Source organism: Megalobrama amblycephala, linkage group LG11 (assembly GCF_018812025.1).
Source record: "Megalobrama amblycephala isolate DHTTF-2021 linkage group LG11, ASM1881202v1, whole genome shotgun sequence".
Taxonomy (NCBI): Eukaryota; Metazoa; Chordata; class Actinopteri; order Cypriniformes; family Xenocyprididae; genus Megalobrama; species Megalobrama amblycephala.
The window spans coordinates 13,252,689-13,276,568 of NC_063054.1; the positions used below are offsets into that span (position 1 = coordinate 13,252,689).

Genomic DNA, 23,880 nt, shown 5'->3' on the forward strand with positions numbered 1-23,880 from the left:
GGCTGGTGTGGTTACAAGTGGTCTTCGGTTGTGAGACCAGTTGGATGTACTGCCAAATTCTCTGAAACGCCTTTGGAGACGGCTTATGGTAGAGCAATGAACATTCAATTCACGGGCAACAGCTCTGGTGGACATTCCTGCAGTCAGCATGCCAATTGCATGCTCCCTCAAAACTTGCGACATCTGTGGCATTGTGCTGTGTGATAAAACTGCACATTTTAGAGTGGCCTTTTATTGTGACCAGCCTAAGGCACACCTGTGCAATAATCATGCTGTCTAAATAGCATTTTGATATGCCACGCCTGTGAGGTGGATGGATTATCTCGGCAAAGGAGAAGTGCTCACTAACACAGATTTAGACAGATTTGTGAACAATATTTGAGAGAAATAGGCCTTTTGTGTTCATAGAAAAAGTCTTAGATCTTTGAGTTCAGCTCATGAAAAATGGGGGCAAAAACAAAAGTGTTGCGTTTATAATTTTGCTCAGTGTATATATATATATATATATATATATATATATATATATATATATATATATATGTATTGGGGTGGGAGAAAAAAACTGATCCATCGATGCATCGCGATTCTCTAAACGATTAAACGATTCTGGATCAATTCTGAGAATTTCAGAATAGATTCCTGAGGCTTAGTTTTTATTCAGATGCACAATGACGCTGAGTGTGCTTTAGAAACACCCGGATTCTGCTTGCTTCCAATTCCTCACACACATATACACCACTCTAACCATCCGTAAAATAATCTTTCATAAAGTTTGGAAAGGTTGAAGCAAATGACAATGATATTTGCGGGCTTCACTGCACAGGATGCGCTGTGAGAGACGCGTTTTGTTTGATGTTTTCCTTACAAATGCTCTACAAGAGCATATCGTTTGGACTGCAGTGGACTTATATATTTAAAATATGAAACTCACATACAGAAGGCTGCTTTCAATTTCAAATGCTGACGCTTTGTTTGTGAAGAGTGTGCAACTCTTGTGTAAGTGGTTTAATATGCATTTGTCTCAAAATGGTTTTTATGACGCAAAATTAATGTAAACACAGTCAGCAATCCCTTTTCTTAAGGGATTAAATTGAAAGGACAAACCGCATTACTTATTATATTTCATAAGAGATCCGTGTGTGAATACAACTTATTAGATCTCCGGCTGTCTATGATGTAACAATCAAATGACAGTAAACCTAAGAAAGAAAACGTTCAGATAAACTTAAATACAGAAAGCACTCTTTATTTATTGCTCTTTGTTTATTGCTTGTAATGTTTCATGGCTCCTCTTTATTATTTGCTAATTACTTGTATGCTTTGAAGTTATATTAGTTTAAAATTCTTAAAATAGGCAACAATTGTTTTAATTGGTTTAATTTTTTCAAATTGTAATTATTTTAAAAAGTAGGCCTACTTATAATTATTTATGTAAGGATATGCAAATATTAATGAATTCATTTACCGACTTAAAAACCTTAAAATCTTAAGAAAAAAAAAAAAAAAAAAAAAAAAAAAAAGTAATCAAGAATCATTTTGGAATCGGATCGTGACACCCAGAATCGGACTCGGATCGGATCGTGAGGTGACTAAAGATTCCCATCCCTATATATATATATATATATATATATATATATATATATATATATATATATATATATATATATATATATATATATATATATATATATATATATACATATATACATACACATACATACATATATTTTACATTATGTCACTAAGACAATGGTCTATTTTTTCCTATACAGAATACACACGAACAGTGCAAGCAATTATGTCATTCGCAGTATCGTATATGTGATAAGCTGGCCTCCTCAGTAAAACTGCACCTGTCACAAAGACGTTAAGATTAACACATCGGAAAATTGTCTTTGTATAAAATGGGGCGGATTCAAGGTTTACAAAGGTGGTCTTGACAAATAACAACACTTTTGTTGTGCAAAATTGAACAGGAAAATTACATTTCTCAGAAAATAAATGGCTTTGCAGATGCCCTTAAGAAACTTTTTTTTATAGCACAATAATAAGTTGTCTGCAAATAGAGCCGCATGTTAAAAAAGTGACTGAAACAAAAACAATCTTTTTATGAGCAAGGGGATAAAGCAGGAAGATTGCACCTGACATATTAAACTGCATTCTTTGTTGAGATCTAAAAGACACTGTGTGTTCCTCTTATCGCTATGAGAAGCCCTAGTATTGCCAAAACCAGGAAAAGTCAACACAAAATGTCACAAAACATTCACTCTGTTGGCCTTTTTTAATGTAGATACAAAGTTCTATTCCAAACCCAAGGGAGCTGCTTCAGCTGGGTTTCCATCCAAATTTGATGTACATTTTGAAAAAGCACATAAGAAATCCTGAAATGGAAATGCTTGAAATTCAAATAAACTTGCATAAAAAATGTGATGCACTTAGCAGAGGTGGATTATCTAGAAATGCTACATTACCCATGATGACATATTCCACCAAAGTTGGATATAGCAAATCATGGCAAAAGAGCTGGCAGGGAACGGCCACTCCCATTATATTGACAAATGACATAATCAAGTTAGTCAAGTAGTCAAGTAATCAGTTATTAAAATTACAATTAATCAATCAGTTTCATTCTGTGAACACTCAGCATTGTTTATTATTATTATTAATTATTAATTAATTCTAAGAGAAGTGTATTTTTCATGGCCATTGAAAAATAATTATTTCTTAGCATTTACAGAACTTAGAGCTGGTAGCAAAATCTAAATCATTTAAAAAGGCAATTCATTAGCAGACAGGGAGTCAGAACCAAATATGTATTGTGCACAAGTTTTATTAACTAAATCACGAACACGTAATTAAACTAACAAACACATACATACACAAGTCACACACACATAGGTAAAATGAGCAATGATAGAGTTGAACCAGAAGTGGGACAGGAAATGGAGCTATGGAGAAGCCAGAAACCAGGAAAGAATCATCAGAATTTATTACAAAGCTCCTTTGTTAACAAAACACAACTTTAACTAGCAGCAATTTAGTATATCGTACGATACTTGCATTAGGCCTCTGCCTTTTTGAATAACGTCTGGATACACTGTGGCATGAGGAAGTCCTGAGAATTCAGTCCGACGGTGCTGAAGTTTCAATTGATGTCTTCTGTATTGAATGAAGAACGATGATGACAAACTGGCATGGTTATGTTGAATCTTGATGGGGAAGAGTCCTTTTCTCTCCCAGTTAAGTACATGGCTGGGGTGCAGGGCAGTCCTACAGGCCTGGCGGGCCCACAGGTAGCACCCCCCCCAAAGATGCAGTTTCGGTCGGATCAGCAAGAGAGAGGGAGGAGCATTGTGCGCTGGCTTTTAACCTCTGGTTGAATTTCCGAGTGCCAACGTTCCTCCTGAGGAGGCTTTTACGACCGAGCATGATTAAACTGGACCGTGTGGATGTGTGTCCATTTATACTCCCATTAATGCAACAAACACACACTGATAAGGAGGTCACATACATAAAAATTTCATTCGTGAAATGACAGGGTTTCTGCAGGTTTCATCAAATCTAATTTCATGCTTTTTAATGCCTTTTTAATGCCAATTTTTAAATTTTTAATGCCATATATATATATATATATATATATATATATATATATATGTTGCTAAATGTCGATAGATGACGTCATGCGGCAGTTTGTTTGCTTCTCTGCTGCTACCCTTTTTGCTCACATAATATATTTTAATACAGCCAAATTCCCAATAAAATTGTTTCATCTATATATTTTTGTTTTTGTTGTCAGACTATATGAAATAGTGACTGAAATGCGGCCCATTAAGACTTCGTGCAGGGCTCGACATTAAGCCTTGTCATGCACTTGTACGAGTAAAACAGTTGCTTGTCCAAAAAATAAAATAAAAATACAATTCATGTAAAATGTATGATTCATCTTTCATTTTAAATTCTTAAATTTGATCAATAAATTTAATTGGAATAAGACACTAAAAGCGGTTACCAATCAAATTAAATCATTTACAAATTTACAATAAAAAAATACAACTGCATTAAATAATGTTATGGGATTGTAAGAAATGTTGGGGGAAATGATACTTTTAAAAACTAAACCACCAGTAGGTGGTGTCAAGTAACCATCTTAATAAGTGAGTCATTCATTCAAACGATTCATTCCAATGGCTGATTCATTAAAAAATGATTTAGTTGTTTATGAATGGGGAATGCTGAATCATTAAGTAATGAAAATCTCAATGAACATTCTATCCATCCTAAATAGTATGTGTATGCACATTGGGATGCAGGGTGAGTGTTGCTACGCTATGGTTCTGCTGTGATCTTTGTTTGAAACTATTTTCGCTGCTAAAATAGAACAAAAACAGTCAATGTTCCTTCTAAAATGTAAGTGACTTAATATTAACTATTTGTTAACTGAACTGTTGTATGAAATCAGTGTCACGTTTTTAATCGTGATGGTAGCCAATTTAGGAAAACAGCTTTCCTGGTCGTGTGATATTGCTTAACTGTATCAAGTTATAAAAACTCCACATTTTGAATTTTTACCGCAGTATGTTTAACTGAGATTCTTTTTGCGTGTGCTTCGCTCATGTTTCCATTTCTCCTTGAGATGGTGCGCGAGCCTCAACAACACAACCTTGTTATCATCAGTACATTATACAGCCTATTATTGTCCACTACTGATCGCCACTTACATTAAATGTAATAAAATCATTCTCGCCTTTTTTTTTCCGTTTTAATGAGGTCCTTGTCTGGCCGGGCAAGTGAAATTCTCTTTCACTTTCAGGATTTAACCAGTGCTAAATCCTGATTTATAATCGAGATGTTGTCTGACAAAATCACAACACACATAAGATAAAGACAGTTGCTGTGATTTTGGCTAACGTTATATGTACACGTAAAATTATCACTCAGGTTAGAATTTTATTTGTTCTCTGACAGAGCGCACATGATCCTCAACTGAGTGCTGCTCCTCTCAGCCACTCACTGAACATCAGACACAGGAGAGAGAGGTGAAAGAAAGATCTTGTGCTCATGCGGCAGTACCGGTGGGTCTCGGAAGCTAGATCAGGTTAACAAGTATATTTGTCACAACACGCTTTCTTGGAAAGAAAAAGAAAAAAAAAAAAAAAAAAAAAAAAAAAAAAAAAAAAAAAAAAAAAAAAATCGCAAAAGGGGTCTGAAAAGTCGCTAAGTTGGCAACACTGATGCAGCTTTCCGTCTCCAGGTCACAGCCCGCCGCTGTCCAAATCGTTGTTACGACAATTTTGCACCGGCCAGAGGCAATTACCAAACTGGTTCTGTGTGTGTATCACACCAATGTACATATTTTACGACAGCAAATTAAAGTTATTAATTATGAAGGCTAAATTCAATATAAACTGGTAGTAGTATTTTTCTTCAAAACTATCTAAAAAAAATTAATGCCTGTAGGAATAAAATTTTTAATGCCTTAATTTTTGCAAAATCCATTTAATGACTTTTAATGCTTTTTAATGTCCGACGGATACCCTGAATGAGCATTAATTTGATAGGAGACACGATATATAAGTGAGGTTACATGAACTAGTAGTTCATATCATAAAATATGCATAAAATACCATAAAAGCGACATTTTGCAAGACAGTTATAATAATACACAATGTCCTGGGTTGCATGTTCACTTATAGAACAGTTCATCTATAAATTAATGCAGGAGAGTCTGTTTTTACAGGCTTTATGTCTTGTCTTTGTAGCCTGACTCACAATGACTGAACTACCTGCATAGTTTCAGCTCGTAAAACCATGGCAACTAGTTTTATTACCTTGGGGGGTTGGGCAGACACCCCGGGTTTGCATTCGGTGAGGGGTTTTAAATATTTGTTAAGTATAACAAATATTCGTGTCCGATTTATCTCAGTCGTTACAATATATTTCTACTCTCTCACACACTTACATTCTCCTTTTACATTCATATATTTCTACTCTCACACACATAAATTCTCCTTTCACATTATATTTCTACTCACACACTTTACATTCTCCTTTCACATACACATATTTCTACTCACACTTTCATTCTCCTTTCACATACATATATTTCTACTCACACACTTACATTCTCCTTTCACATACATTTTCATTTCATTCTTTTATTATAAATAATAAAGTGCCTCAGGGATGACGCATTTTTGTAGGCAAAACCCGGAAGCGAGTTAGCATTTTAGGACTTCCGGTTCCAACACCGTAAAGTCTATGGGTTTTTTTGAATGGGTTTTTGCTAAATCGCCAGAAATAAGGTCTGTGGTTAACAAAGCCTCTAAATACTTTCAAGTTTTGATCTATGATATAAAACACACCAGTTATAACCCACTTGTGATTTTTTAAACTTTTACTGTGTCTTAAAATCGGCGGTTGCTAACAAATTGCTAAAAGGGACTACTTCCTTTGACAGAAGTGAGTACACCCTTCACATTTTTGTAAATATTTTATTATACCTTTTCATGAAGAAATGACAACACTGAAGAAATGACACTTTGCTACAATGTAAAGTAGTGAGTGTACAGCTTGTATAACAGTGTACATTTGCTGTCCCCTCAAAATAACTCAACACACAGCCATTAATGTCTAAACCACTGGCCACAAAAGTGAGTACACCCCAAGAGATTCCAGGAAACAGGCAGTTACTCTAGGAGATCTGGACAGCGCCGTAGAAGGTCCTTAACCCATCAGCAGGACCGGTATCTGCTCCTTTGTGCAAGGAGGAAGAGGATGAGCAGTGCCATAGCCCTACAAAATGACCTACAGCAGGCCACTGGTGTGAATGTCTCTGACCAAACAATCAGAAACAGACTTCATGAGGGTGGCCTGAGGGCCTAACGTCCTATAGTGGGCCCTGTGCTCACTGCTCAGCACCGTGCAGCTTGACTGGCATTTGCCATTGAACACCAGAATTGGCACCGCCACTGGCGTCCTGTGCTTTTCACAGATGAGAGCAAGTTCACCCTGAGCACGTGACAGACAAGAGAGGGTCTGGAGAAGCCGTGGAGAACGTTATGCTGCTTGTAACATCATTCAGCATGACCGGTTTGGTGGTGGGTCAGTGATGGTCTGAGGAGGCATATCCATGGAGGGACGCACAGACCTCTACAGGCTACACAATGGCACCCTGACTGCCATTAGGTATCAGGATGAAATTCTTGGACCCATTGTCAGACCCTACACTGGTGCAGTGGGTCCTGGGTTCCTCCAGGTGCATGACAATGCCCGGCCTCATGTGGCGAAAGTATGTAGGCAGTTCCTGGAGGATGAAGGAATTGATACCATTGAATGGCCCCCATGCTTGCCTGACATAAATCCAATAGAACACCTCTGGGACATTATGTTTCGGTCCATTTGACGCCACCAGATTGCACCCCAGACTGTCCAGGAGCTCAGTGATGCCCTGGTCCAAAACTGGAAGGAAATACCCCAGGACACCATCCATAGTCTCATTAGGACCATGCCCCGACGTTGTCAGGCATGCATACAAGCACGTGGGGGCCATTCAAACTACTGAGTACCATTCTGAGTTGCTGAAATGAAATTTGAGCAAAATGGATTAGTCTGCTGCATAATTTTTTCACTTTGATTTTCGGGGTGTCTTCGAATTCAGTTCTCTGTAGGTTGATAATTTTCATTTCCATCAAACGATGTGGCATCCTTTCGTTCTAAACACATTACCCATTCCATATCAGTACAGATATCCAGCATGATATTTTTCCCCATTGAGATCTGATGTGTTTTCAAAGTGTTCCTTTAATTTTTTTTGAGCAGTGAAGTTTGCCAGGTCTTCTTAGGTAAATAGGAAACCTACTTAAAGAGGCTGTTCCACATTATTAAGCACAGTTCTCATGCAATATGGGGAGGAAGAAAGATCTTTCTGAAGATAAAATGCATGAAATAATGCAATGTTATGCAAAAGGTATGAAAAACAACTAATATTTTGTGAAAACTGAATGGAGATTATCAAACTATCATTAAGATTTGTTAGCGATTTAGAGCACAGCTGAACTCGGTCAGATCAAGGTTTATTCAGGAAAGTTTCTGTCAAACAAGTTAATTGTATTAAAAGGGCAGCTATAAAAAAGCCACTGTTGAGCAGAAAACAGGTACTTGAAGCTGCTGGTATCACTTGAGTCTCAAAAACCTCTCCATGCAGGCTGGCAGTTAAGGTGAGTAAAGTTGCATTTCAGCCACCCCTAACTAAAGCTCACAAAGAGAAACGTGTACATACGTGAATATATGTATAATATTTAAGTGAAAGTGACATTCAGAGTAACCCTTGGAATTTGTCCTCTGCATTTAAGCCATCCAAGTCAGTGCACACACACAGGAGCAGTGGGCAGCCATTTGAGCCATCATTATGTGAACTATTGCACCTCATCTTCGACATCACCCTCCTGCAGCATTTAAAACCAATGTTTAATTGCTCTAATACAGCAAATACAAATCTCCCCAGAGAAATCAAGGAGGTCATTCAGCTGCTTCATCACAACAAGATGGGCTTCCTCAGGATAATGCGTATAAAAATGGTCAATGCTTCGTATTTCTGAATGTGACACAATTTGGAATGGAACCCCAGCTATTGTCTCTTGCTTACACAGGCAGCATCATACGTGAAATGGATATTTACATTTAAGCATTTGGCAGGCGCTTTTATTCAAAGCATCAGGGCACTTAAAGTATACATTTTGCCATTATGTGTGATACCTGGCAATTATACCCATGAGCTTGACATTGCTGGCACCATGCTCTACCAGTTCTAACAGGTGGGCAAACAGATATTGACTGATTTCAATGGTTCTACATAGAGAGAATGCACATTGGATTTCAATACAGGCAACCGGAGGTAATGTAATTTCGATTTTTTTCTTTGTCTTGGATTTATTTTTTCTCTCAGTTAACTTCTACAAGTATTCTTGTAGAAGTTCTACAAAATTTATACACACAGTGCTAACTTGGTTCATTGTCCATTATCAATAGTGTAGCGAAGCATGAAGTTTTACATTGGTCAATGCTGCGAAATTGCACATTCAAGTTAAACAACCTTGAATCAGACTGATCAAAGGTAATTGAAACACACACCTTGAGAATTTGGCTACAAAAAGTGTCTTAGGAAACAGCAAAGTTCAGCTGCCTTTTGCCTGGTACCAAAACCCGAGAGGTGGCTCACCAGGTTTCGGAACTGATCAAAACCTTGTATAAATTGTGGCAGGAAGTCTATCAGTTACAATATTTATAAATTACCTAACAGGGAATGACCAGAAGGACTGGATATTGTTCAGCATCAAAGAGGGAAGTCTGACATGCTCTGCTATCAGTGGATGCACACAAGGGCTTTTGAAAGGGTTGAATGGGCATATCTTTTTGAAATGCTAAAGAGATTTGGATTTGGTTGATTGGCTTGTTCTATAAAAATCCTATAGCTGCAGGGCTGATCAACAACACGGTGTCAAAGTCATTCAACATTTCCAGAGGCAGGGCTCCTCTGTCCTTTTTATAATTGCCACAGAACATTTTGTAGAGCATAAAATAGCCTTTGCACTATTGATGTCTTACTAACTAAACTGCCTTGACACATCTAATCCCACTTTACTAAGTCTTATTGACACATTTAGAAAAACATCATGCTGCAGAATCAATAAGCTGCAAGATTCTTTGTTACCCATAGTGATATAATTAACATTATGAAACTGAACCTTGTCATGCCGCGGTTGCACACAATGATCAAGTAGTGGATGTAATTGCAGCAGTATAGTTTTTATTAAACAAAGAACTCAAAACAACACTTACTTTGAAATGAGAACAAAACAACTGGGTATACCATAACGAGAACTGGCCATGAACTGATTGAAACGCAGATCTTAAATAGACAAACCAAACCAATGACAAAATTGATAACAGGTGTGCAAATTAATCAAACGATAAAAAAACATGGAAACAGATGAAAACCATGGAAACAGATGAAAAACCATGGAAACAGATGAAAAATTGAACTAAAACATGTGCAAAACCCACCCAAAACCAAAACATAAACGAATAAACTGTGACATTATCCCCCCTCAAGAATGCATAACCTTACACCTTCTTCATAATAACATTCTCAAAAAACAGAGTCAAACAGAAGTAGGTGGGAGGAGGTTTAGGTGGGGGATGCAGAGCAGGAACACAAGACAGGCAGGGCCAGGGTTGAAGCAGAGGCAGGAGGAGCCAGGGTGGAGATGGAGATGAAGTTGGGAGGAGCCAGGGCAGATCACCTAGCAGGATGACCAGGATGCAGGCCCACAGTGTAGTCAAGGGAGGGAGGAGCCATGGTGGAGCCTTGGCAGAAGGAACTAGGGGGACAACTGACTGAGATGGAGCTGCTGGCAGTAAAGACCCACACAGAGACAACAAACTGAAAGGACTGGACGTCACAGAAGGTCTTGGAGTTCAGTGCCGAGCAACCATGGTAGAGCCGGGGTGCCGGAGGACCGAGACAAAGGCGGAGCTGGAGGGAAGGAGGAGTCCTCTGAAGCAAAAAGGGTGGAGGGACGAGCACAGCTGATGTGCCATAAGTCCATGGTCCCAGAGCAACGACTGACCAAGATGGAGCCGGAGGGACGAGGGTCCCGGGTGGAGCCGAGGGGGCGAGGAGCCAAGGCAGAACCAACTGCTCGACAGGCTGATGTGGAGTTCCGGGCTTTGAGGTTATAGGCGGATCTAGTGGGTCGACACTCCAGGCCTGGACCAGCGAGCTAACAGTATGAGGCTGATCCAAGAAGGTAAGATCAGGCAGAGTAGGAGGAAACGAAGGGCTGGAGTGAGAGAGTGGGCTGAAGGGCTGAAGGACAGAGCAGTGAAAGGAGAATGTCACAAAATGTTTTCTCAGATGATAGAGGACAGACATATATTGGTCGACAAGGAACTTTCACTGGGCAGACTCAAAACAAGCAGAGGAGGTGGGCGTGGGAGGCAGGGCGGGAACACAAACTCTAACAATTTGGTGCTGAGTGAAGAAACAGGCTAGTTGCAGGGAAACAAAACAGGTAGAAAACACTCATTCTCCCAATCTACCAGTGCTCTTTCTGCCTCTATTGAGGGGATAGCGCTACACGTCATCAAAACTACACCAGCAGTCCCTCGGTGACTGACGTTTTTGCACCTGGTTGAACGATTAGTTGGGCTCGGGCTCAGGGATGATCTTTGGCTCAGTTTTGCTCACTGGCGCTGCTATCGTGGTGGGCTCCAGCGCCACATCATGCGGTGGGCTCAGGCTGGTCTGTTTCTCTCCTTACTCTCCCCAATGTTTTAGGGGGATCTACACTGCAACAACACCCAGTCGACATATTTCTTAAAGTTCCCTTCTCCGGGCAGGCGTGCACAGGATGATGATTCAAAACCCACCCGGAATAATACACAGAGACTGTAATCATCATAGTGAACAATGGGGAGCAGGTCTAAATACCTCTGCAAATGGGTCTCAAGGGACAGATCCCCCTGGATAAGGAGGAGCATTTTCACTGCAGCTATATCCATCTTTATCTGGTCAGTTCTTCTGTTGTATTCAGTGATGAAGTAGCGGATGTAAGTTCAGCAGTATAGTTTTTATTAAACAAAGAACTTAAAAACAACACTTACTTTGAAACAAGAACAAAACAACCAGGCATAAAGCGACGAGAACTGACCATGAATGGAATGAAACCCAGAGCTTAAACAGACAGACCAAACCTATCAACAAAATTAATAACAGGTGTGCTTAAACTATGAAAAACCATGGAAACAAAAAGAAAATGTGCAAAACCCACCCAAAACCAAAATAAACAAACATAGATAAACCCTGGAAAACCCTATTACTAATACATATTGACCAACAGATTGTGGACTTTAATGTCTTAATAAAGAATAAAATAAAATAAAAATAATGCTCCCTGCATTATTCTGAGATGAGGTATCAGATCAGGTGATAAGAGAGCTCTCAAAACAGCAAGAGCCAGTCTCTCATGGCATCAGGAAGGGAAAACAACAGTATGCTCAAAAAAAAAAAAAAAAAAAAAAAAAAAAAAAAAAAAAAAAAAATCAACAAACACTTCAGTGACAGCAAAGACACTCGGAACCTGTGGCAAGCCAATCAGACCATTACTGACTACAAGCCCCTGCCACAGGCCTGTGATGATGACACATCCAGATGATCCAGATGATGACACTCCCAGATGCACTCAACTTTTTTATTTATGGTTTGAGTTGTAGAACAATACACATCCACAAAAACTTCCCACACCTCCTAACTACAAGGCGTTCTGTCTGTCTCCAGCCGACGTAAGGAAGACCCTATCTAGGACTACGCAAGGCTGCAGGTCCTGACAACATACCTGGCCGTGTACTGAGAGACTGTGCTGCACAGCTGACAAATGTCCTAACAGGTATCTTCAACATCTCGCTGAGCCAGGCAGTCATCCCCATGTGTCTCAAGTCCACAACTATTCAACACAATCCCTCAACAGCTTATCAAAAAACTAAACTCGCTGGTCTAACCGAAAGACCTCAGTCAGTCCGTGTCGGCCACAACACCTCAAGCACTACCACACTGAGCACAGGTGCCCCACAAGGCTGTGTGCTCAGCCTGCAGCTCTTCACGCTGTTGAACCACGACCGCACTGCCAAGTTCAGCTCCAACCACATCATCAAGTTTGCCGATGACACAACGGTGGTAGGTCTCATCAGCAACAGTGATGAAACACTCAACAGAGAGGAAGTGGCACAGCTGGCTGAATGGTGTGGTGCTATCAACCTGTCCCTCAATGTGAAGAAGACACAGGAGGTTGTGATGGACTTCAGAAGAATCTCTACTGAACACCTCCCACTAACTATCAGCAGCTCAACTGTGGAGAGAGTCAGCAGCACTAAATTCTTGGGGGTGCACATCACAGAGGATCTCAGCTGGACCACCAACACCACATCACTCTCCAAGGAGGCACAACAGCGCCTACACTTTCTCTACTGGCTGAAAAGAGCAAGTCTCTCTCCACCCATCCTCACAACATTCTACAGAGGAACCATTGAGAGACTGCTGACCAGCTGCATCATTGGTATGGGTATGGGAACTGTAGCACCACAGACCGCAAGACCCTCCAGCGGACAGTGAACTCAGCTGCAAAGATCATCTGTGTCCCTCTCCCTTCCATCCAGGACATTTTCCTAGCACAATGTTTCAGAAAGCCAACACTATCGTGAAGGACCCCACCCACCCCTCCCACAGTCTCTTCCAGCTCCTACCATCAGGAAGACGTATCGGCACCAGGGCTCGCACCAGACTGCTCAACAGCTTTTTCCCCCAGAGAGCCCTGAACTCAAATCACTCTGCCCCCTCTGAAAAACCCCTACCTCCTGAAACCAGGAACACCCCCCCCCATTTTTTTTTTTTTCAACAGTGTTACTATCTCTGTATCTGTACATTATGATGTACACTTGATGTGTTTGTAGATTCTAGTACTCCTTCACATTCACGTGTACGTATATGATTCATAAATATTAAAATGATAAATTTGTCTTTTTTTCTTCTTTTTTTTTTTTTACATTGCTGTAATGCAAATTAGATAAGATAAAATGCAAATAGACAGACTATTATTTAAAATGTAAGTCAGGGGTGCACAGTCTGCTAGAGATCTATCCTCGTGGAGTTAACATCTAACCTGCTCTAATGCACAGGGTCACAGGATTTTTCTCTTTCAAAATGAGAGGCTGGAGGACATGTGAAAATGAGAATAGCACTGCATGTGAGACACGCTGAATACTGAAATTATTGCAATACACCTGGCTAATGTGCACTTTCTTCAACAGTGTTACATTAAGACAATGTCCTGGACATCTGTATGGAATGTATGAAGTTCAGAGGTTTGGTATCACTGTCTACAAAATGTCTCATTGCATTACACAGAAAGAAAGTCAATATCAGAGCAGTTATGAGAGATGGCTGATAGAAATCCCAAACACCATATCAGCAAAGAAAATACATTATGCTATATGAGGGCTTCTGAGGACATTTCCTTTAATACATTTTTAAACATATTGACGTGATTGATCGGTTGTCACACAGAAATGTGGTGTGTATGACCTTTACCTTGCATCTGCAGAAAGATCGAACAATATTGGGTTTTTTCTTTGTTTCTTTGTTTCTTTCTTTCTTTCTTTTTTGCCAGAAAAACATGAGTATTTTTATGTTTCTGCAGCTTTAATGATGCAACTAAAAGTGCCTCTCTCTTCTGTTTTGTTTCTAATCAGTCAACAGCACATTGATGCCAAGCTTATGTTTTCAATCTGGCGCACCTGCTGTGAATCTCTGGTGCGTTTTTCCTCCTGGGACCTGCTTTTGTCCTCTATAGAGGATTTTTCTTTTCTTTTTTCTTTTTTTTGGTAAATTTGTCTGTGACCATACATGCCACATTTTTAAAACCACATGCCTGGTGAATTCTAATGTGGGCATCCTGGGCTTTCTTCAGAAATTTCAAATGTTTGGGGGTTTAGCTACACAGGATTTTTTTTTTAATTTTTTTTTTTTCAAATGTCTGCCCAGCCCAATTTATAGAAAGCCGAACAATAGGCATATTAGTTTATCATTTATTATTTGATTGATTGTCATGTTCTTGTAAATATCAAAGTCTCAACATTCTGGGACTCACCCCCCATAAAAAATATGCACGGTTTTGTTGTTGTTCATATTCATAATATTGTTCATATTTGATACATCAGGCTTTTATGGCTCATATAGTATGATAGTGAGAATATGGAACTCATACTTAAGGAAGAAAAACACCTCAATTTTATACAGAGACCTAAATTGAGCAAAAATTTGCAATTTGACGCAGTTTCTGATATTTATATGGAAAAAAAAGAAAGATGAAATTCCGAAGCTTGTAACGTAAATGATTGAGAACTTTATAACAGTTTAGAAGTTACTTACATAAATTGCATATAAATATCATTATCTCCAATAATATGTCTTAGTAAGATATTTAAATGCTTAGTTTTATGATCAAAGCTCTGGAGTTTTAAAACATATAATACAATGCAATACAATCATGATTGAGAGATGAACAAATAAACGTTCCTCTAGAGCCTGATGATCATATTTGATACTCAAATTTTAAATGATTTTTCTAAAAAAATTATGTATGGAAAATAAAGTAAACCGAAGTTGCTGCAGTCCAGTAAGTGTTCATTTTGAAATATCACTAACAATATCAAAGATATTCTTATGTTTACTTTATAAAAATCAGTTAAGATTTCACAGCAAAAAAGACTTGTGAACCACAAGCTGAAGGTGGATGTTTTTACAATTATACTAAAAGGCATTTAACTTATTAAAAAGTACAAAATAAACTAATCAGATGACAAAAGGCATGTAGTAGATTGTGTGCAACAGGTTTTACAGCAAAGTTTTGATTATGTTGATAATTTAGAGGCCTTGGGACCTCAAATATGATACTGTAGGCATTATAGGGTTAATAACTAAGCCCTGGTGCAGCAGTTGCATGTATATAATATTTGTGCAAAATTCATAATTCATGTTTACTTCATGCAAAACAAAAAGTCTTTGGCTGAGACTCGCAAAGTCTCGGTTTAGTTTGAGGCTGGATAGCATTCGTGTGCATTCACACTGTATAATGCAGCATAAATGATGGATGCTTACTTACATTAACTGAAATGCTTATGAGGAAGCCTGAATGAACATAAAACAAACCCTCTTATTTACTCTTCAGCTAACTGCAGGTAATTATTGTGCGGCAAAGTTACATCCAGCCTCCATTTCCCCCACAGCCTGAATTTGCAGTCACAGTGCATTTTTCTTCTACCCGTTTGTATTTGTGTCAGACTCACCCCTATAGGCTGGAAGATAAGACCATCAACTTCATGGCTGACCTGCGAGGTGAAACTGCCCTCCAGGAGCTGTGAACAAAGCAAAAGAGAATGTATAATGTGTTATGTGGCATAAAAAACATGTAGCCATGTGGGAAAAGAAAATCATCAGGACAGAGGACAAGGACAGCTAAATATCAGTTAGGAAAAAAAACAAAACTTCGAGGCAAAGTTTCCAAAACAGATTTCCCCAAACACGCTCTCCATCTGCCTTTTTTTTTGGGGGGGGAAAGGTAGCGCAGTCCCAAATTCACGCCAGAAGTTGACATGTCAGACTGCTTCCACAAACAGAGTCATGTTTTAGTCTTGTTAGTCTTTTAGAGAAAATCAACATATGAGCAAGCTTACTTGCTTACATATGAAATGTTCGAAACACAAATTAAAGATGTTTAGAAGATTTTCTGTCCCTCCATTGAAAGTCTATTCCACCCAAATTCTAACACTCAAAAAGTTCATATAGAGCTTGTAAAAGTAATCCATTTGAATCGAGCGTTTAAGTCCTCTCAAGTCTTACCAATCCATTCTGAAGAGAAACAATCACTTTAAACAATGAACAGATTTAATTTAAGCTTTCATTCAAATATAAACATCGACCAATTCACATAGAGCACATCAAATATGTTAAAAGGATGCTGTATTGTGATCGATTGGTGTGCAAGAACCACTGAGGTTTTTTCTCATGCGTCAAGCAAGTATGGATTGAGCTTTTATTTACCATTTGAGTGCCTCATGTGTTGGATCAATGTTTATATGTGAATAAAAGCCTAAATCAAATCTGTTCATTATATAAAGCCATCATTTATGCAATGTCAAAAAACTTCTTGAGGTGTCAAAGTTTTGGGTGAGTGGACTTTCAATGGAGGTACAAAAAAATCTCTTGGGTTTCATCAAATGTTAATTTTTTTAAAGAAGATGAACGAAAGTCTTATGGGTTTGCAATGACGTGAGGGTGAGCATAAATTCAGGATGACAGAATTTTGGGTGAATGAACCCTTTAAATGTTCCTGAAAAAATTCAACATGAGCCTGGATACTGAATAAGAGAAAGTTATACAAGGACTATTTGATCCACTCTGAGTTGATACAAAGACTGGCATCATTTAATCTGTACCGATGAATCAACAGTAACTCCAGAAACACGTATAATAAAGTCCATTTTGACTTTGAGGAACATCCTTGAGAAATGGCGTCTAATATTGTCTGTAAACAATACATTATAAAAGGGAAGTGTACAGAAATAAAAAATGCATATCTCAAACAACAGAAAGTACAGTGTGAAATTGAGCGAGTGGGCAGCAGAGCTCTCAGATTTAACATTTTCATTAGCGTGACCCTGTCTATAGAGCAGCTGCCATAAATGAATTCCTTTCTAATAAATGTTTCAAGACCTTGAGCCTGTCTGCGTTTAAACGGATTTCTGCCATCAATGTTCGCTTCACAACTCAGACAAGGTCTCCACACCCTGATATCACACTGAACTGAACATTGTTCAATAGAAAAAACTCTCGACTTCTTTCATTAACGATAATCTGTCCTCAGCTGAACGTGCCGCTCTATGACCTTACCCATAATCCACAGGAGACTTTGTTATATTAGCACAGCACACAGGGCTACAGCAGCAGAGCCTTAACAGAGATTTTCTCTCCAAGACTCAAATGAAGCCGACCCTCCACTCCACATTAGCTGCTTTATTTTCTCGTTTAATCTCTCAGAAACACGGCTGCTCTGCTGTTGAAAGAGCCTTGGATGGTGTATTAAAATTCTAGTCAGTCAGGCAGTCTGCAGCAAACAGCATCGTTCATGCCTAATACAACTCAGCCTCAAAGCTCAGAGGAGCAGGAGCCCTCTCCATACTAGCCTCTACCTGCAGTATTCACAGTCTGTTCTGGTAAGTGGCTAAGGAGCTTTTCCATAACCTGACCCTTGTTTAATGAGGACATTACCACTTAATGAGATCATTAACTCCCGCTAAACTCTTTCAAAGTCGTATGTGAGATGAAAGGTTTGCTGTGAGCGGTGCAAACGAGTGGGAAGAGTCTGAAACACTGAGGAACAGGTTGTTCATCACTGCGCTCTTAAAATTTCCATCACAGATGAGCCTCTTTCTTTCTTTGGTTCTCTTCCTTTTTGTTTCTTCTTTTAAGGTTGTTCTTTCTTTATCCTTTCTTCATTTATTCTTCCTGTATGGTTTGTTCGGTCATTCATTCTGTATTTCATGTTTTCATTCTCTTCCTTTCATCTTTTCACTTTTTCGTTTTTTAATCTTTTTCTGTTGTTCACTTTCATTGTCATTTTTTTCACATTTTTTGTTCACTTCGTTTTCTTTTGATTTTTTTCATACATTTCTAAACCCTTTTCAAGGTCCAATCCATTCTTTTTGTTCTTCCTCTTTTGTTAATCGTTATCTTCATTGATTTCTTCTTTTTAATGAACTTTCTTTCATTTAATCATTTATTTATTTATTGGCTCTCACTCTTCATTCTCTCATTCAAGGGTTTCTTTTGGCCATTTGTTATCCTTCATTCATTCCTTTTTGTTCTTACTCATACATTTACAGTGTTTGAAGAATTATTAGGCATGTTGATTTTCTGATCATATTTGTTTCCCAGGCACATCTTAATTCCAAAGCACATTAATCTTAATAACTACTATTAATTTTGTACTTAAAGGATTAGTTCACTTTCAAATTAAAATTTCCTGATAATTTACTCACCCCCTTCATCAAGATGTTAATGTCTTTCTTTCTTCAGTCGAAAAGAATTTAAATTTTTGCTGAAAACATTCCAGGATTTTTATCCATATAGTGGACTTCAATGGAGCCCAAACGGTTGAAGGTTAAAATTACTCAATTACAAAGTTTCATTGCAGCTTCAAAACGTTCTACACAATCCCAGACGAGGAGTAAGGATCTTATCTAGAGAACCCATCGCTCATTTTCCTAAAAAAAATAAAATAAAAAATAACGTTTTAACAATAAATGCTCATCTTGAACTAGCTCTCTTCTTCTCTATTTGAATTCCGGCAGTTTATTGTTAAAACATATATATATATATATATATATATATATATTTTTTTTTTTTTTTTACACACATAGTACAGTCCAAAAGTTTGGAACCACTAAGATTTTTAATGTTTTTAAAAGAAGTTTCGTCTGCTCACCAAGGCTACATTTATTTAATTAAAAATACAGTAAAAAAACAGTAATATTGTGAAATATTATTACAATTTAAAATAACTGTTTGAATATATTTCACAAAGTAATTTATTCCTGTGATGGCAAAGCTGAATTTTCAGCATCATTACTCCAGTCTTCAGTGTCACATGATCCTTCAGAAATCATTCTAATATGCTGATCTGCTGCTCAAGAAACATTAAATGTGTACAATTGTACAAAATATTTGTGTACAATGTTTTTTTTCAGGATTATTTGATGAATAGAAAGTTCAAAAGAACAGTGTTTATCTGAAATCTAATCTTTTGTAACATTATAAATGTCTTTACTGCCACTTTACTGCTGAATAAAAGTATTCATTTCTTTAATTTCTTTTCAAAAAAATAAAAATAAAAATTCTTACTGACCCCAAACTTTTGAACGGTAGTGTATAATGCTACAGAAGCTTTGTATTTCAGATAAATGCTGTTCTTTTGAACTTTCTATTCATCAAGGAATCCTGAAAAAAAAAAGTACACAACTGTTTTCAACATTGAAAATAATTATAAATGTTTGATTTGACCGTTTGGACTCCATTGAAGTCCACTATATGGAGAAAAATCCTGGAATGTTTTCATCAAAAACCTTAATTTCTTTTTGACTGAAGAAAGACATGAACATCTTGGATGACATGGGGGTGACTAAATTATCAGGAAATTTTAATTTGAAAGTGAACTAATCCTTTAATCATTTATAAGTGATATATAATTGTTCATGAAGGCTGGAAATGAAAAACGCCTTATATCCAGGTGTGCATACTTGAAGGTAAAATGAGCCAAAAAAATAAAATAAAAAATTTAACTCAGATGAAATAGGTCAAAAATTAGTAAATGCCCATGAGAAGGATGCAATACTAATGCAACACTAGAAATGGCAGTTAAAATATAATGTATTTCTGTGATGCAAAGAGTCTGAATATAGGTTTTTAGTTTAAAAGCATTCACATTTGGAGAAATATTGATGGATTCTCATATGTTTATGTCAATTTTCTATACAGAAGAGTTATATTTATTCTATATTCATTGTTATCACTATGAGCGCTGGTGTTTTCAATTCATACTTGTAGCCGGAGGGCGCTGTGTACACATTTAGTCCACAATTTATTCCAAAGAATAAGAGGACATTTCAGGAATGGTGTTTTCAATTAATTCTTGCAGCCGGAGGGCGCTCTCTGTGCACATTTAGTCCACAAATTATTCTAAAGAAGAAGAAGAACCAGGAACTAATGGCATGTCTTCCAGAGGTCGCTAACATACAGGCTTTTACATACAGATAAACACTTTTCAAGACAATAAATACACGATTGAGATGATGTATGCATGTATTGACTCATAATTTGCCTCTGAATAGCGCTGGCTCCGTGGGCGTGGCCGCATTAGCAGATAATGAGCTGAATCACGGATTTCTGACTGTGTCTCTTTTCATACAGATTAAATAAACACAGAATTTTTGTTTTCGATATGACTTATATGACTTAAAACCTGACATTTCAACGTGTCTTTAGACCTAAGTCTATCTTTTTTGTGATTAGTAGTCACTAAGTTATAGTTCATTTTCTGAGAACTATCAGATTAAACTTTGTTCAGAGGGAGAGGACAGATCATACATCATTTTAGTTTTCTTTATTTTGCAAAAAGCACAACATTTTGTTTTTACTCTGAGTGTATACAAATAAAAGAAGATATTCTATAGTTTCAATTGATGTATTACTTATGTCTCTATGACAAAAAAATGACAAAGTATTTTAAGTCTGTTTTGCTGCAATGTGAAAAAAAACCTGAAAACGCGCCGGCACGTTTTCAGACCTCAGGGAGTTAAGGCATGACCATTGGACAGTGAAATGCTCATTGAGTCAGCAGGGTCAGACAAAACAGGTGGAAAAGAAATGACACAAGCAGACAATTGTGACAATTACATTACTGACAATCATGTGTTTAACAACAGCAGTAGCCAATCGTGTGACTTGAAAATCGTCTGTTATAGCAGTGGCCAATAACGTCACTGACTGCAGAAGCACATGCACAAGGATTCTGCATCAATGCAGGAGTGCTGAAGGTTTTGATGGACCACTAAAAACTATAGGAGATATCTATCTTTTACTCAATAAATATATAAACCCGATTCCAAAAAAGTTGGGACACTGTACAAATTGTGAATAAAAACAGAATGCAATGATGTGGAAGTTTCAAATTTCAATATTTTATTCAGAATACAACATAGATGACATATCAAATGTTTAAACTGAGAAAATGTATCATTTTAAGGGAAAAATAAGTTGATGGCATCAACACATCTCAAAAAAGTTGGGACAAGGCCATGTTTACTACTGTGTGGCATCCCCTCTTCTTTTTATAACAGTCTGCAAACGTCTGGGGACTGAGGAGACAAGTTGCTCAAGTTTAGGAATAGGAATGTTGTCCCATTCTTGTCTAATACAGGCTTCTTAGTTGCTCAACTGTCTTAGGTCTTCTTTGTCGCATCTTCCTCTTTATGATGCACCAAATGTTTTCTATGGGTGAAAGATCTGGACTGCAGGCTGGCCATTTCAGTACCCAGATCCTTCGCAGCCATGATGTTATAATTGATGCAGTATGTGGTCTGGCATTGTCATGTTGGAAAATGCAAGGTCTTCCCTGAAAGAGACGACGTCTGGATGGGAACATATGTTGTTCTAGAACTACTAAATTCAGAAAAAACAGAGATTCTAATTTTTGGACCGAAAACTTCTTCACGTAATAACCTAGAATATTGTCTAACACTTGATGGCTGCTCTGTTAAGTCTTCGTCGTCAGCTAGGAACCTGGGTGTGCTCTTTGATACCAATCTTTCATTTGAAGGCCATGTTAGTAGCATCTGTAAAAACGCATTCTTCCATCTTAAAAATATATCTAAACTACGGCATATGCTCTCAATGAAGAATGCAGAACAGTTAGTTCATGCGTTCATGACCTCGAGGTTAGATTACTGTAACGCTCTACTGGGTGGTTGTTCCGCTCGCTTGATAAATAAACTACAGCTCGTACAAAATGCAGCAGCTAGAGTTCTTACTAGAACTAGGAAGTATGACCATATTAGCCCAGTTCTGTCGTCACTGCATTGGCTTCCTGTTAAACATCGTATAGATTTTAAAATCTTGTTAATTACTTACAAAGCACTAAATGGTTTAGCCCCCCAGTACCTAAGCGAGCTCTTAATGCATTATAGTCCTTCACGTTTATTGCAATCTCAGAATTCAGGCCAGCTGATAATACCTAGAATATCAAAATCAACCGCAGGTGGTAGATCCTTCTCCTATTTGGCACCTAAACTGTGGAACAATCTTCCTAGCATTGTTCGGGATGCAGACACACTCTGTCAGTTTAAATCTAGACTAAAAACGCATCTCTTTAACCTGGCATACACATAACACATTATAAATTTATATTTTCAAATCCGTTAAAGGATTATTAGGCTGCATAAATTAGTTCAGCCGGAACCGGGAACACTTCCTATAACACCAGATGTACTCGTTACATCAGAAAAAGAATGGCATCTACGCTAATATTAGTCTTTCTGTTTATCCCGAGGTTTACCGTAGTCAACCGGATTCGGGCCGTATCCAGATGAGACCGAGGACCGGCGCCTTGATACGACCACAACGCAGCCCTGAAGTATCAGCAGAGATCGAGTCGACTAGATCATCCATTGTGAAGGCCTCATCGACACGACAGCCAGTGCCACAGTTTCCTCAAAATTATAATCACGATTATTAATTACGTTTATTCTATCAAAAAGAGTAATGTAATTATGGCTATTTTGCAAGTTCTTTACCAACCTACAATTCACCCAAAAGGCCTGTAGGTGGCACAACGACTTAATTTAACCAACTATGATAACTTCGTTAGATGGTAAATCAATACAAAACATGGTTTTGGTGAGCGCTTTGTAATATGTATTCACATTAGATTTTAAAGCAACAAAATTCGTTTGCAATAAGACAAACCAGATTCAAATTGCCCGGCAAATTTGTAAAGCAAAGAACAATCATTTCTAGCTGATCAACATTATGAAAACTGGTGAAACCTTTAGGAACTTCAAAAGATAAAACAGCGAAACTCCTAATATTACTTCCAATATTTCCAAATTATGTTCATTTTCATAGAGTGGGCCAATATCGTGACGATTATTTAAAATCACTCGGGAGAAGCAGATATCGTTATCGTGATTAAAATACGATTAATCGTGCAGCCCTAATTTAATTTAATTTGACTTGACATTTGATATTCAACAGTATTCTTGACATTTATTCAACAGTGCTTTTGATCTGCCTGCATTGACACTATTCTTTAAAAGGAAAATTATATCCCAATTATCAATGTAAAGCTGCTTTGACACAATCTGCATTTAAAAAGCGCTATATAAATAAGGGTGATTGATTGTGTAGAAACTTGGATATACCTTTCAGCATTGATGGTGCCTTTCCAGATGTGTAAGCTGCCCATGCCACACGCACTCATGCAACCCCATTACCATCAGAGATGCAGGCTTCTGAACTGAGCGCTGATAACAACTTGGGTTGTCCTTGTCCTCTTTAGTCCGGATGACATGGCGTCCCAATTTTCCAAAAAGAACTTCAAAATTTTGATTAGTCTGACCACAGAACAGTTTTCCACTTTGCCACAGTCCATTTTAAATGAGTCTTGGTCCCAGAGAAAATGCCTGCACTTCTGGATCATGTTTAGATATGGCTTC

The 23,880-nt window shown here is 37.9% G+C and overlaps 1 protein-coding gene across 2 annotated transcripts in view; it reads right to left on the bottom strand.

Annotated features, from left to right (window-relative positions):
* Positions 1–23,880, bottom strand: part of rngtt (RNA guanylyltransferase and 5'-phosphatase) — a 167,166-nt gene that overhangs the window by 42,155 nt on the left and 101,131 nt on the right. For both annotated transcript variants that reach the window (XM_048206213.1, XM_048206214.1), the window contains exon 12: positions 15,901–15,969. In XM_048206213.1, coding sequence (XP_048062170.1) covers positions 15,901–15,969 — 69 coding nt within the window. The remainder of the gene's footprint in view (positions 1–15,900; positions 15,970–23,880) is intronic.